Source organism: Melospiza melodia, chromosome 22 (genome assembly GCF_035770615.1).
Source record: "Melospiza melodia melodia isolate bMelMel2 chromosome 22, bMelMel2.pri, whole genome shotgun sequence".
Classification (NCBI taxonomy): Eukaryota; Metazoa; Chordata; class Aves; order Passeriformes; family Passerellidae; genus Melospiza; species Melospiza melodia.
In genome coordinates, this window is record NC_086215.1 from 4,729,289 (window position 1) to 4,744,222 (window position 14,934).

At 52.6% G+C, this 14,934-nt stretch overlaps 1 protein-coding gene across 3 annotated transcripts in view; it reads right to left on the reverse strand.

Annotated features, from left to right (window-relative positions):
* WHRN (whirlin) overlaps positions 1-14,632 on the reverse strand; it is a 56,565-nt gene extending 41,933 nt beyond the window's left edge. For all 3 annotated transcript variants that reach the window (XM_063174562.1, XM_063174561.1, XM_063174563.1), the window contains exon 1: positions 14,018-14,632. In XM_063174562.1, the coding sequence (XP_063030632.1) occupies positions 14,018-14,617 (600 nt within the window). In that variant the 5' untranslated portion in view covers positions 14,618-14,632. The remainder of the gene's footprint in view (positions 1-14,017) is intronic.
* Positions 14,633-14,934: the final 302 nt, after the last annotated feature.

Below are 14,934 nucleotides of genomic sequence, written 5' to 3' on the forward strand. Positions count from 1 at the left end.
TGCACCTGTTGCATTCCACAGCAGCAGATAATCATTGTTTACATTTTGTTCCTGAGGCCTCCCAGCTTCTCAGGAAGAAAAATCCTAAGAAAGGATTTTTAATGAAAAGATGTCTGCAACACTGCTCCCCAGCTCCAGCCCCTGCTCCTGCAGCTCCCCAGGCCCTCAGGTAGGGATCTGCTCCCTCCTTGGGCACTCAGAGCCCAGCTGGGCTGCTCCCCATGCTCCCTCCTGCCCAGGTCTCTCTGGGATGGTGGGGCAGGTTCTGAGCCCTCTGCCCGTTCCAGGGTTCCCCTCTCCCATGGGCACCGTGGCTGTGCCAGGCTTCAGGGCACAGAGCAGCTTCCTGAGCCAAAGCCAGGCTCAGGAGGGGCTGAACTCCACAGAAACCAGTGAGCTGGGGGTGGCAGGGACCCTTCTCACCTACCCCAGAGCTACCAGGGCAAGGGATCCCTTTATACTCTTACTGAGGGGGGGACCTCAGTAAGTGTACAAAGGACTCTGCAGTGTCCCCAGCCTGCTGCAGCACTGCCTCTCTGGCAGACACTGTCACCAGCAGTGTCCTGCTGGCTCTCCCAGCTCTGTTCACTCTGTGCCCCCCTTGGATGGAGCCCTGGCTCTGTGCAGCTGCTCCCCTCCCCTCGGGCTCTCTGCTGTCACCTTCATGCATAAAACATCTCCCTGAGCCCAGATCCCTGCTCCTGGTGGCCCTGTCAAGGCAGCTGCAGGGGGACATAACAATCCCCGTGTAAATCTCTGGCCTCTCATCCCTGCTAATTTCCCTGTGCCCCCAGAGAGCAGCTCTGCTGCTGTGCCTGCCCTGCCAGGGGGTGACATTTGGCTCAGGCTAAATGGCTCTGCCAGGCTTCAGCAGCCACCCCTGCCCTGTCCCTGGGGCAGCTGTGACACTCCAGGGTGGAGCCAGCCTGGGCCTGATCCCTTCTCCAGTGCCTGATGCTCCTCCTGTGCTCCGTCCTTTCTCCTGTGCCTTGTGCTTTCTCCTATGCCCTGTCCCTTTTCCTGTGCCCTCCTCCTGTGCTCAGTCCCCTCCCTGTCGGTTTCTCGGCTGTTTAGGTGGCCTGGAAAGGCTCGGGATGGCCTTGGTCAGCCCGCGCTTCAAAGGACGAGAAGAGGCTTCAGGGTTTTTCTCGGTCTCGGTGTTTATTAGTTGTTTATCTAAAAGATTTTCTCTCAGCCCGACAGAGGTCTGCACAGCAGCCAGCCATGAGCACACTGAGCGCCCCCGGGGTGGTCACCTATCTTTACACTTAAAATTACGTATACAATATTTACCAATTTTCCCCAATACCTTTTGCCCTTATTAACCAGTGCACTTTTAGTAATAACCAATCCCAAAGTGCCAACATCACCACAGAAGATGGAGGCCAAGAAGAAGAAGAAGGAGGACAGGACACGCCCCAATTCCTCCATCTTACTTCTTTAGACCCCCCTGTACAGAAATCCTAAACCCTGTGTCTTACACTCTAATTAACTTATCCCTTCACCATTCACCCAGTGAAATCCTCCCATCCTCATACAGGTGTCATCTCCCGTGCAGGATCAAAGTCCAGCCACCAGACACTTCTGGCAACATTCCAGGACTCCCGAGCCCCCCAAGGGTGGTCTTGGTCACTCTGCACATCAGTCCTGAGGTGCTGAGATCCCACACCTCTCCTGTGCCCAATCCCTGCTCTTGTGCCCCAGTCCCTCCTGTGTGGTGCAAACCCCCAGGTTTCCTCTGCTCCTTCTCCTCCCTGCCAGGATGGATTCTCTGGGGAAGGGAGGGAAGGGGATCCCTGTGCCATGTCCAGTCCTTCCCTGAACACCTCCAGGGATGGGCACTCCAAACCTCCCTGGGCAGCCCCATTTGATGTTTAATCACCCTTTCCATGGGGAAATTCCTGCTGATGTCCAACCTGAGCCTCTCCTGAGGCCGTTCCCTCTGCTCCTCTCCCTGTTCCCCGGCTGTCCCCTCCTGTCAGGAGCTGTGCAGAGCCACAAGGGCCCCCTGAGCCTCCTTTGCTCCAGGCTGAGCCCCTTCCCACCTCCCTCAGCCTCTCCTGGGGCTCCAGACCCTTCCCCAGCTCCATTCTCTTCCCTGGAATTGCTCCAGTTCTTCCTCTGAAGGGCCCAGAACAGGACAGAGGATTTGAGGTGGCCCCAGCAGTGCCCAGCCCAGGGGGACATCACAAGGGACAGGCTCTGGGTGGGAATTCTACAAGGGAAAACTTTTTCCTCCCAGACACACAAATTGTCCTGTGTGCACTGACTGCAGAGATACCCCCAAAGCCACAGGAGAACTCACCCTGTGAGGTTTTTGGGACATGAGGGGCACACTGAACCTCACCCAGAAGGTGATAAGAAATAAGAAATAACAATAAGATTTAAGAAATTCCACCTCCTCAATGCTCTGTGCAGAATCAGGCAGTGCAGGCTGCATCTCCATCTCCTTTCTCAAGCCACTGCAGGGATTTGCAGCCTCTGATAAGATTTGGCTTTGCCCAGTCTCTGCTGTGTTTGAGGACCACGGGGTGGGAGGTTTAGGGCTGGCAGCACAGTGTGCAAGCTCACCTGCCAGCAGCCCAGCTTACAGAAATCACTGATGTGTATCTGGGAATTAGTGCCAAAACCTTTAGCAGGGAAACAGTCACCGACTGCCCAGAAATGTCAGCAGAAGCAGCAAGTGCCAGAGAGAGGGGCAGATTGATTCCATGAGGCCACTGATCCCCTAACAACGCTCCATTTAATTATCAAGCCCTCTGACAGGGAAGGAGATCGTTTAAACTGATCAAAATAGGAAACACACATCTCATGTGCCACAATTACCTTCAAAAAACCCCATAAAACCCAAACAGCTCCCAGTACATCATGTTCTTTCCTGGGATCCAGAGGGGCAGCTGCCACCCTTCAGGTGGTTTCATAGGTTTTATATCAAGAGGTTTTATAGAGATGGCTCCAGACCCTGCAGGTCTCACATCAACGAGGGCTTTCCTCTCCCATCTTCACCATTCCCCACTTCCAAACAGCCCTGAGAGGTAAAAACACCTCCAAAAATCCCCCCAGAAGGAGCACAGCTGCCAGAAAGGAACAGCAATGAATCACCAGGATGCTCCTGGCAGCCTGGGGCAGGGACAGCCCCCTCCCTTCACCTTCCCCAGTAAAGGAGCAGCCCAGAGTGGGAAGATCCCAGTTGGATACTGGGAGCATTAACCATGAGCCATCCTCCTCCTCAGCACAGCCTCCAGCTGCTTTTCCTCCAGCAGGAACAGCCTCCTGGAGATGGTTTGGCATGGGATAATGGGCATGAAAAAATGGCTATGTGGCACTGTTATATTTTCTGGAAAAATCCCTTTGCCAGGATTTCTTCTCCTGGGAAGCTGAGAAGCCTCAGAGAAAAATGAAAACAATATTATCTGATTGCTTCTCCTGTGTTTTGCTGCTTTGGAATGTGGTTTGGAGATTGTTTATCCAACATGTGAATTGTTTTGACTTAATGACCATTCACAGTCAGGCTGTGTCAGAGCTCTGGAGAGTCATGAGTTTTTCATTAGTATCTTGTTAAGCCTTCTGTCTGTATCCTTTCTCTATTCTTCAGTATAGTTTTAGTATAGCATTCTTTAATATAATATAATAACATAATAAATTAACCTTCTAAGAACATGGAGTGAGATTAATCATTTCCTTCCTGCCATGGGGGACCCCTAAAATACCACAGCTATGGAATAATGGCTATGGGATAATGGGCATTGCTCTGCTGGTGAGCTCCAAAGGTCAGTGTGGAAGTTATTACCAGGAATTTGACAGCATGACACCCCAAAAAGTAAGGCACAGGTTTAGAAATAAAGCTGCAAAAGGAAAGAAATGCTGAGATACTGATGCCTCAGGTTTAGATTTTCTATTTTTCACATTCTGTGCTGTTTTAGTGTATGGGTCTGGGTTTACATCAGGGGATGGTGAGCTCTGTGCACAGAGCAGGGAGACAAAACAATTCCTGCTCCAGCTGGGCACCAAGGACAAATGATCCAAATCTCAGCCCCAAGAGCACAAACACCGTGGGCTGGAGAGAGAAAAACAAGCAGGGTGGGACTGCCTGGGCTAAAGCTGGAATGGGACAATGAACTGCAAGGTGCAAATGGAGCAGAACTGATCACAGGGACAGACCCCGTGCCCAGCCGTGCATTTTGGGGCCATTTTGGTTCATCTTGGGTGCAGCCCTGGCTGGGCTCTGGTGCTGCCCAAGGTGCATCCATTGAAATATTTCAATAAATCCCTGCTTTATTCTTTAGCTCTGTCCAGCCTCTGTTCTGGCTCAGCCCTCCCAAGGCATCAGTTCCACAGGAGGGAGGCAGGGGGAGCTTTTACAGCGCGTTCCGGCTCCGTGCAGCAGCGATGGCAGAAGTTTGTCCAGCCGCTCTTTCCAGCTCCATTCCAGGGCGTTCCTGCTGGACTCAGGGAGGGTGTTTAATCTTGTGGGATCAGATGGACTGGGCAAAACAATGATGCTGTCAGGGGGAATGAAGCAGCTCCCTGTGGCTGCTGGGGAGGGGAGCAGGATATTTTACATGATTGAGCCACATCAGCTGAAAGGCTCCTTTGCCGAGACAGGACAGCAGGCACAGGATTTTCGGCTCCCAAAATGTTTGCTCCAGGGGTCAGCTGCAAGCAGGATGGATAAAAGGCTATTGCAGCTCCCACTGCACACCTGGGTAAGGCCAAATTTGCCAGGTGAAGCAAGGAGAGACTGTCCCTGCCCCAGAGTGCAGAGAGAGGTTTTGGAACAAGCTGCCCAGAGCAGCTGTGGCTGCCCCTGGATCCCTGGAATGCCCAAGGCCAGGCTAGACAGGGCTGGGAGCAGCCTGGGACAGTGGAAAGTGTCCCTGCCTATGGATCAGGATGAGCTTTAAGTTCCCTCCAACCCAAACCAGTCTGGGATTCCATGATTTTAAGTCTATCCCAGCCCTGTGTTGCCTGAAAAAGCACAGGGAGCTGGATGTGAGCAGAGGAACAGAGAGCCTGGGATGCTCTGAACAGGGAGAAGTGGAACGAAGAAAAGGCGACCCAGAGACAGGAGGGGAGAGCAGGACACAGGAGGAGGCTGAGGGAAGCACAGATGGAGGGACAGCAACGGTGCCAGGGTCCAGGGGCCACAGGGGTGACACCAGGGATGCCACAGGGGTGACACAGCCTCCCTGCAGGAGGACAAACAGGAGCTGCAGGAGGCACAGTCCAACCTCTCCCCCTCTCCCAAGGCAAAGGACAGCAGTTGGGCTTTCAAGTAGAGGCACTTATGCAAATCAATGCAAATCGATGTATAATTATGGTGATTGCACACATTTAGCCCCAAGGCATCGGGAAGCCCATGTCCCTTTCACGGCAAAGGTCAAGTGAAATCTAAGCTCCAGCACCTTCTCCCCAAGCCCTCCAAGGGCTGACACATCCCCATCCCCACCCTGCAACCTCCCACCTCTCCATGCTGCTCCCTGCTCAGGGCAGCCCTCAGGGAAGCCCAGGACGGTTCTAAAAACAGCAGAGAGTTCCACATAATTGTGGAAACAAAGCAAACCCAAAGCTGTTTGGGTGCTTTCAGGGCAGGGAGAGGCATAATGGAGATGCAGATTGAAGCACTGCTTCCTGCTTCCTCGGGTCTTCTCTCTCTGCTCCAATCCAAGCAATGCTGGAAGGAGTAATGTGAAGCATCATATTGGCTAAAAATGACACTGCCATCAGACAAAGCCATACTGTCTAAACAGGGTTAATGGCTGGGTGGAAAACTTTGGAAGAATCAATGTGGGGAAGTGAGGAAGATGCTGGATTGTAGGAGCATCGGGGGTAGGATGGTGGGGATGGACAGAGACGAGAGATCTCTGCAGCCAGGGCTGGAACTTGGGGTTCATTGCAAAGGGCCTGGGGGCAGGGCCCTGCTGGGAGCTGCCAAACACAGCTCAGAGCAGGACTGAGAGAAGAGAGGGGAGAGAGGATGAGAGGGAAAGAGAGTAAAAGGGTAAGAGAGTGAGGTTCCCATTACCATACAATAAATCTTCTTCTGTGTTGAATATTCTGATTCTCACTAACCAATCTAGTACAAGATACAAATCCTACAGCATTTACATACAGCCTATAAGAATCATTACATCACCACACTGTGTTACATTTTAAACCCTACAAACTCCTCTTTGGGCCCCTTCTGCCAAGCTGTAGGGTCTGCTCTGACCCTTGGGCCTGTCTGCAAGCAGAGGGTGTTGTTCCATCAAAAGGGGATCACCTTCAGCTGGCCACACCATTGTTTTCCAGTTGTTCAGTAACTGAGGGATCTCAAAGCTTGCTTTCATTTCAATCTGACTTACAGTTTCTATATTCTCAAAATCTTTTACCAGGCAATCGTATTTATAAGGCTTTCCTGTTTCATCTTCCCCAACAGTGCATGAGGCACCGAGGGCATCCAGGCAGAGCCTGCACAGCGCAGAGCCCCCTCCAGCCTCTCCCAGCCCCAGGGGCTCCGGGGCATTTTCTGGGGCACCTGCATGACCAGAGCTCCCCCAGGGCTCTGCTACACCTGTCCTCACCCAGCACCTGGTGCTCCTGGCAGGGAGAACTCAGAGCATCCAGTCCAAAGAACCCAAGGTAAATCACACAGCAGGTGCTTTGTCACTCGAAGTGAGGGCATTTAGAGCTGAATAATTCTCCATGGCATTGAGGAAAGTGTCAAGAAAATCCATCCTCATCCCTGAGGACAGGGGAGCTGGGTAAAGGATATTTTAATTCACCAGTTCTGACGCTTTTGTTTTCTTCCAACGGCCACTAGAAGGAAATAAGCTTTTATCCTCCAGGTTATCTTATCAATTTCTCTGCTGAGCCAAAACTGTTTATTTACAAGGAGCCCACTAAATAACAGAGATGCTGCAAGAACTCCAGGATGCCCTGACAATGCTAACCCTGATGAACAAGCCAGTGCTGGTGCCAAGTCCTATCATCCCTGCATTATGAGGAGAGGAGACATTAAGGCCCTCATTCCAATCTTTTGCATCACTATAAAATCATTTGATTTCATTAGGGCTGATTGTGATTTGCTGGTGAAATGAAGGGAAACAGATGACTAAGGAACTTGTCCACTGAGGGAAACCAGTGGCAGAGCAGCAAATACAACAAACTCCAAAGCGAGATGGAGCAGCCAAACTCACGTTCCCACAGCCCTGGCTGGGTGTGCAGCTTCACCCCAGCCCAAGTCACACCAGGAATTCAAACCACAGCTCCAGATCTGCCCTGGAACCAGAGCAGCCCTTCCACTGCCATCAGCCCTCCTCCTCAAGGAGCTTTAAAAGTCATTTTAAATGCAGATGCCTCCTAGCTCCAGAGTGACCATTTTCCCTCCTCCTTTTTCCCAGAGGGAAATCCTGGTGCCTTTACACTTCCCACTCACTCCCTTGAGTCCAGCTGAGCACAGGAGCTGACTGGAAAGTGCTTGCAGGACAGAAGGGCAGAGCAGGAGCTCCTGGCATCACACAGCACCTGCCTTTCAAGCTGTGAGTGCTTTTTTGGTGCAGTTTTGGGGTTTTTGTTTCTAAGCAAATGCAGGAAGGGATTACCACTCTAATTATTGAGGTGGATGCTAGTCACATCCTCCTTTTCCATACACCAGCTCCCCCATGATCCCTGGGGAAAGGGAGAAGTTTCAAACCTCTTTCTTTAGTGCCTTCTAAAAACACACAGCCTCGATAAGCACGCAGCAGTTAAAGGAACAGGGCTGAAATCCTCACAGAATCAGGGATCAAAGGAACAGGGCTGAAATCTTCACAGAATCAAAGGAATGGGGCTGAAATCCTCACACAATCAGGGATCAAAGGAACAGGGCTGAAATCCTCACAGAATCAGGGACCAAAGGCTGAAATCCTCACAGAATCAGGGATTCAAAGGAACAGGGCTGAAATCTTCAGAGAATCAAAGGAACAGGGCTGAAATCTTCACAGAATCAGGGACCAAAGGCTGAAATCCTCACACAATCAGGGATCAGAGGAACAGGGCTGAAATCTTCACAGAATCAAAGGAACAGGGCTGAAATCCTCACAGAATCAAAGGAACAGGGCTGAAATCCTCACAGAATCAGGGACCAAAGGCTGAAATCTTCACAGAATCAGGGATCAGAGGAACAGGGCTGAAACCTTCACAGAACCAGGGTTCAGTGCATTGCCTGCATCCCTCAGCCATCCCAGCTCTGCTCTGGCTGATCAGCCACAGCTCCAAGCACTTGGAAGGGTCAAACCCAACCAAACCAAGCTGCACTCAGTGCTCTGAGCCCCCAGTGCTGGGGTGATTAAATCAGCAGTGTCAGATCGTGGTGATCAATTAATTTGGCATCACAAGAAACAGCGGTGTGAAATTTGCTTCATTGGAAGCTGGCTGGAAAGAAAAATGGCTCTAAATATGTTTGAGGCTCGGGGCTGCACATCTCTGCTGTCATTTCTCAGAGGTCTTTCGGCAATCCCACACCTGGAGTCCTTTCTTATGAAATACTGAAATTTCTGAAGAGATCACCTTGTTTGCCAGCAGGAAAACCCACAGTAAAAGGACATAGAAAGGATTTTAATATGCCCACTTGGTGCTTCCATCAGAGCAGGAGATGGAAGGGATGGAGGGAATGAAAAGCTCTGCTGGAGCAGAGATGGTGGAGGCTGGGGATGAGATCCCCCTCCATCCCAGGCTGGGGTGTGGGGTGGAACCCCCTGATGCAATCCCCTTCCCTCACAGGGACCAGGACAGGCTGGCAGTGCCACATCCCAGAGCCCTGTGCCTTGTCAGCCTCAAACCAAGCCTTCCCCAGCCCCTCCAGCCTCTCTCACAGATAAAAAACCCAAGCCAGGGCACCTGAACTACTCCAGTTCCTCCAGAATAAACTCAATTCCAGCCCAGTGACTTTGGCAAAGCCATCACAGATTTACACCAACACCAAAGAACCAAACTCCCCCAGCCCAGCACATCCAAATTAGTGAAGTTTTGGGGATTTCACTCAAGCTGATCCACATCTGCCAGGAATAGCTGGGCCAGTGGTGGGACCAGTGCAGCTCTTTGGGGCTGGTGTAGCTCATTAAGCCAAATCCTAAATCAGGAATTTTTTCCACTTCCTCTTGTCCCTTCCCTCCCTAAATGTCTTTTTATTCAAAGGACATAAAAAACCTACAGCAAAGCAAGAAAGGAGTAAGAATTTAATGCCAACCCCAGAGCACTGGGGAAACACCTCCCTGGGTGAAATTTTGATGGTCTAAAGCCACAAACACCTTGATTTTATCAAGTTCTCTGGATAAAATATGACAGCTTATCAATACAAACTTTCAGCAGTACTGCTAAAATATAGCAGTATATGCTCAAATCCAGCAGCATATACACCATAAATAGTAAAATAAATATATATATAGTGTGTAGACATAATATCCTAAAGAGCAAGGCTGATAAAAACCAAGCCAGCTCTAAAAATATGGCAGACAACAATAACTTCTCCACTTACCCCATAATTCAAATGCTGGTGATCTTTTGCTAAAGTGCACTCATGAATGCTGCAATGATGGAGCTGTAATTGTAATGGAGTCATTTAATTTGGATTTGGATGGCACAGCCGAGCTCAGAGCAGACAAGGCATAAAACTCCCGTGCTCACGTAAAGGTTAAGGAGCTGGTCATTAAGGGAATTGATTTGAGTGCTGAGGTAATCTTGTGCTTGAAGGCAGAATGCCACTTTTTATCTCATTGACGCTGGAAACATCTGCAAACAGCAGTCAGTGAGTTCTGGGCTGGGACATCACACGGGTCCCTTAGCCAGGTGTTGTGGCAGCTCTCATCTTGATTCACTTCGGGTGCATCACTGAGCGATGCCTGAAAATTCCAGGAGTGAACAGAAATTGCTGCTACCCTGTGGAAGGGGCTAACAGCAGGCCTGTTGGGGACAGACATCTTTTATGAAAAATCCTTTCCTTAGGATTTTTTCTCCTGAGAAGCTGAAAGGCCTCAGGAACAAAATGTAAACAATGATTATCTGCTGCTGTGGAATGCAACAGGTGCATCTGGGATTGGTCTCGTGTGGTTGTTTCTAATTAATGGCCAATCACAGTCAGCTGTCTCAGTCAGTCACAAACCTTTGTTATCATTCTTTTTCTATTCTTAGCTGGCCTTCTGATGAAATCCTTTCTTCTATTATTTTAGTATAGTTTTAATGTAATATATATCATAAAATAATAAATCAAGCCTTCTGAAACATGGAGTCAGATCCTCATCTCTTCCCTCATCCTGGGACCCCTGCAAACACTGCCACAGGACAAAGTATTTTTAGAAAGTTAGCTGAAGTCACTGTAACTTTTCACCAATGGGGTTATGTTGATTTATTATTCTGCCTTTTATAGTCAAGGTAGAAGTATAAAAAATTAGAAACTGTATAAAAGGTCAGCCATGCTCGATAATAAAGAGTTGCCATCTGAGGCTGCTTGTGGTCTCTGCTTTGTGTCATGACCGCCTCGACAGCTCTAAGAGCCCAAATGAGAGATGTGGGACTCCAGGGGCTCTCCAAAATGCAGTTTATTCCATCCAAGAGGTTACAGCAGCCCAGGGTGGTGGGTGACAGAGCTGTGCCCACAGCTGTCAGCTCCAGCTGCAGGCAGGCCTGGAGACCCTTTGGGTTTGGTTACAATGCATTAGAGACTTTTCTTTGCTGAGCACCTTAATACAGCAGAACCAATCTATACCTTAACTATTATCTATAGCCCATCATAACTACTGTAATTACCATATTCATGTTACTGTTCTCCAATCACTAAAAGTCTGTACATTACAGTTTCAGCTAGAAGTTGTTTTTCAGTTTTCTTGCAGTGGAAAGTTCTGAGACCTTTTTTCTACTTGCCACATTGGCAGGCTTGTTTGCCTGTGCTATCTTTCTGCTTGGTAAAAACATCTCCTTGTTTGGGGTGGGTTTATCCTTTGCTCTAAGCCATAAAAACCCCTTCTAACTAACACACCCTTTGCCTCCTTGGTTATCCAGTGAGACTGGCTCAGCAATTCTTTTCTTCTATATCAAAACTTGCTTCCATCTCTATTCCTTCATCAGACTCTACATTCAAAAATCTTTCTGCTAAGCACACATATCTGTGAGACTTTCTTGTCAAACTTTCATCCTTCCCAACAGACAGTGACACTACCCCACAGCAGAGCCTCTCTCCTCCTGGACAGGAGGGATAAAAGCAGCTGGGGCTCCAGAAACGCACAGAAAGGCAACAGAGCCACCACGAGTGATAAAGGAACGCAGTGGCTGCCGTGGGAAGGCTCATCCGAGGCTGCACAAACGATTGCAGACATTGCATTTATTCCCTGCTCTGCCCGAGCAGCTGGCACAGCCCCGGCCGGGCACCCCGAGCATCCGCGGCTCGGGGAGTTGGTCACGCTCAGCCCGGAGCCTTCCCGAGCCTGCCCCGGCCCCAGGAACGAGCTCTGACAGCTCCTGTCAGCCCAGCACGCCGTGCCTGTGATGGACAGCAGGGCTCCCCGGTCAGACAGCTGCTGGCTGCAGGACAGGGGGAAAGAGGAGCTGGAGCATCGCAGGGACCGAGCTGAGCTCCGATCGGACGCGGTGTGCCCCAGGGAGCTCGCACAGCCCCTCCTCTGGAGCGCAGAGTGTCTGAGAGATCAGCCACACAGCCAGGGGCTTGTGGTTACCAAGTCTCTCTCCTCAGCTTTCTCTGTCTCCGTTACAGCGTGTGCACGAATGCCAGGACCAAGCCAGCTCTGGTTTGTCACAGAATACTCTGAGTTGGAAGGCATCACAAGGATCATCGAGTCCAACTCTTAAGTGGGCAGCCAAGAAAGGGGTCAAATCCCCAATCCTGGGGTTATGAGCACCAAGCTCTGAGCAAGGGAGCTGATTTTGGCCATCCAACACTGCCCCACTGCAGGGCAGATCAAGAGCCACCAGTGAGGAGGGCAGGACACAGCGAGGTTGGCTCTGCCTGAGGAGAGCCTTTGCAGAGCTGTCAGTGCACCCACCTGAACCCCAGCTCCCAGGTTTCAAGGGGAAGCCGAGCACAAAACAAATCCACTCATCACCACCGCCTGTCCCTGCAGCTCTGCCACTCTGCATGACACCCAAAACATCGGGCTGAGTACCTCAAACCTTCAAATTTGTACCTACAACCTTCAAATGCTGCCCTTGAGCATCACTGAAGGCAATCTCCTCATTTCCCCCTCCCAAATGCAGCATCTGATGGCAAATTAACACTCGGTTCATTTTAGGGTCGCCCAAGGATTTATTAGAGCTGTACTGTAAATCACTCTGCCACTCTTCCCAAGCAAAATGTTTCCACCACCACGACATGGGTCATAAAAACCCTTCCCAGATGTGGAAAGAACCCAGGAGCTCAGGAAGGTGTCAGCACAGGGAAAGTGATGAATTTGTTGTTGAAAGAAGTTCAGTTCACAAGGAGACAATTTCTAAGCTGCTTTTTCCTATCAGGATCATATTAACAAAATATAGCTCTTGGCAAGCCACGTCCTCCAGGAATTATTTCTGTGCAGGAAGCACTTAGTTTCACTCAAAATTAATAATGTCTAAAAGGCATCAATTACATTATATTAGAGAACAAACAGAAAGTGATGTGAATTACCCAGCAGAGTGGGATGAATTGGAGATGAAGTCATGGAGTAGAGCATTCCTGACACCTGGTTCCTCTCCATCCCAATGCTATAACCAAAATACGTGGGGGTTGCAATCTCCAAGCCACAAAATTGCAGACTGACAGCTGAAAGCTCACCCTGCTGTTGTCCTATCATTAGGAACAAGAGGAAAGCAATTCCTACAAACCTTTCATGTTCTGTCAGGATTACCAGGGAGTCATTTCCAGCCTGGAAGTCGTGCCCTTGCCCAGGGCACTGATTTAAAGCCGGGGTAGGGAACACACAGGTCGGCAGGGAAGAAGTGTTCAAAGCTGAGCAAGATTAATGTGCTGTCAGAGGAAGGCTCCACATGGAACAGGCTCCCAACAGAACCACTTTAGCTTATTATGGAAAAATTAAAGCACAAACAGCTGGAGAACAGCCTTGTCACGCCAGACCCCAGCTCTCCATACGCTGCCTACAAATTGCAGCTCCAAAAGTCGATTCTGCAGCTCGATAGGTTTGTGCCTCGGGAACATTCCGAGCGGAGCCCACCAGCCACGAGCTCAGCTCTGGGAACGGTTTGGGACACTCAGACCTGGATTTGCCTCAGAACCCCGCGTTTCAGGCGAAAATCCCACAGTTTATGGAGTTCTCCCCCCACATTAAAGCTTTTATCGATAGCCCCCGTGCTGTTTCGGGCTACAACAGGTCGCCGGGGCACGGGGAGCTGTGCTGGGAGAGCGGGAGCCCTCAGTTCAGTTGTGTAACTGTTCCCCTTCTCCCCCTGGAACATTCAAAGGGGAATCGGGGATCTGCTCCTGCCTCGGGCAGCCTTTGGGGGGGGGTCTGCTCTGCTTCTCCGTGCCTCAGTTTCCCCATCTTTGCGAGGAGAAACCCACTAGAGCGGCTGGAGTACGTCCCTCAAAACCCGTCTCACGCAGATTTCCAGCTTCCACGAGCATCCCAGGCTGCAGGCGAGCCGCGAGCAGGCACCGCCGCGTTTCAGAGGCGCGACAAAAGCGCAGGACGAGCCTGCCGTGCCCGGTCCCTGCCGTGGGTGACACCGCTATCGCCGCCGCAAACTTTCCGGCCGCGCTCCGAGCACGGCGGATCCCGCACGATGCAAACCCGGAGCGGCTCCGCTCCGCCGAGGGCGGCGGGCTCCGAGCGCCGCGTCCCGGGGAGCGGCACCGGAGGCTCCGGACACACCGGCCGATGGGGATGGAGCCGGGGAGGGATGCGGAGGGACGGGGATAAAACCTAGGGAGGGAAGGGACGAGCGGGGGGACACCAACAGGCACCGGAGAGGCAGAGCGGGACGGGGCGCGCAGCGGAGCTCGGGACAAGGCGGGATGGAGAGAAAACACCACCGGAGCCGCTGCGAGCCGCCTTACCTTGACCGCCTCGGCGTGGGTCACCCTGTCCAGGGACTTGCCGTTGACCCCTAGGATCTGATCGCCGACTCGCAGCCCCTCCCGCTCGGCCAGAGAGCCGGGTTCCACCAGCGACACATAGATCCCCACGCCGTGCTCGGCGCCGCCGCGGATGCTGAAGCCCAGACCCTCGTGGGCTTTGCTCCGGCGCAGCGTCACCTGGCGCAGCTCGCCCGGGAGCACCGGCGGCGGGGCGGGGGGCGGCGGGGGGCGGCCGGGCGGCGGCAGGTACGGCCCCTCGGCCGTGTACTGGTCGAAGAGGAGCTGGTCGGAGCGCGGCAGGACGAGGCGCAGCAGCGGCAGCAGCTGCCGCCGCCGGGGCCCGTCGAGGAGGGCGCGCAGGGAGCGCACCAGGTCGCAGACGTTGCGGCGGCCGTGGTAGGCGTTGAGGCAGAGGATGAAGCGCTCCCGCTCCGCCTCGCTCAGCAGCGCCGTGAGCGCCTGGTGCAGCCGCCGCACGTTCGCCGAGAGCGGCCGCGGAGCCGGCCCCGGCGCCGAGCCCAGCGAGCCCGACGAGGAGGAGGAGGAGTGCACGGACACGCCGTCCAGCTCCGCGCTCATCGCCGCGGCACCAAAAGCGCACCGGGGGATGGAGCGGCCGGAGCGGGGCGCGCCGGGCAGGAGCGCGCCCGAAGCGGGCGGCGGCAGAACCGGGCGGGGCAGCAGCGCAGCCCCCCGGGCAGCACCGACACCGGCCGGCCCCGCCGCTCCACCTGGCCGTGCGCTCGCCCGCGGCTCCCCAGGAAGTGACGCGGCCGCCGTTGCCGGGAGACCGGTTATACAGAGCGGCCCCGGCGGCGGGACCGGACCCCCCCGCCCCGCCCCAGCGCCCGCCCCCGCGGGACCCGCAATTAGCGCGCCCGCTCATCAGCGCTCAT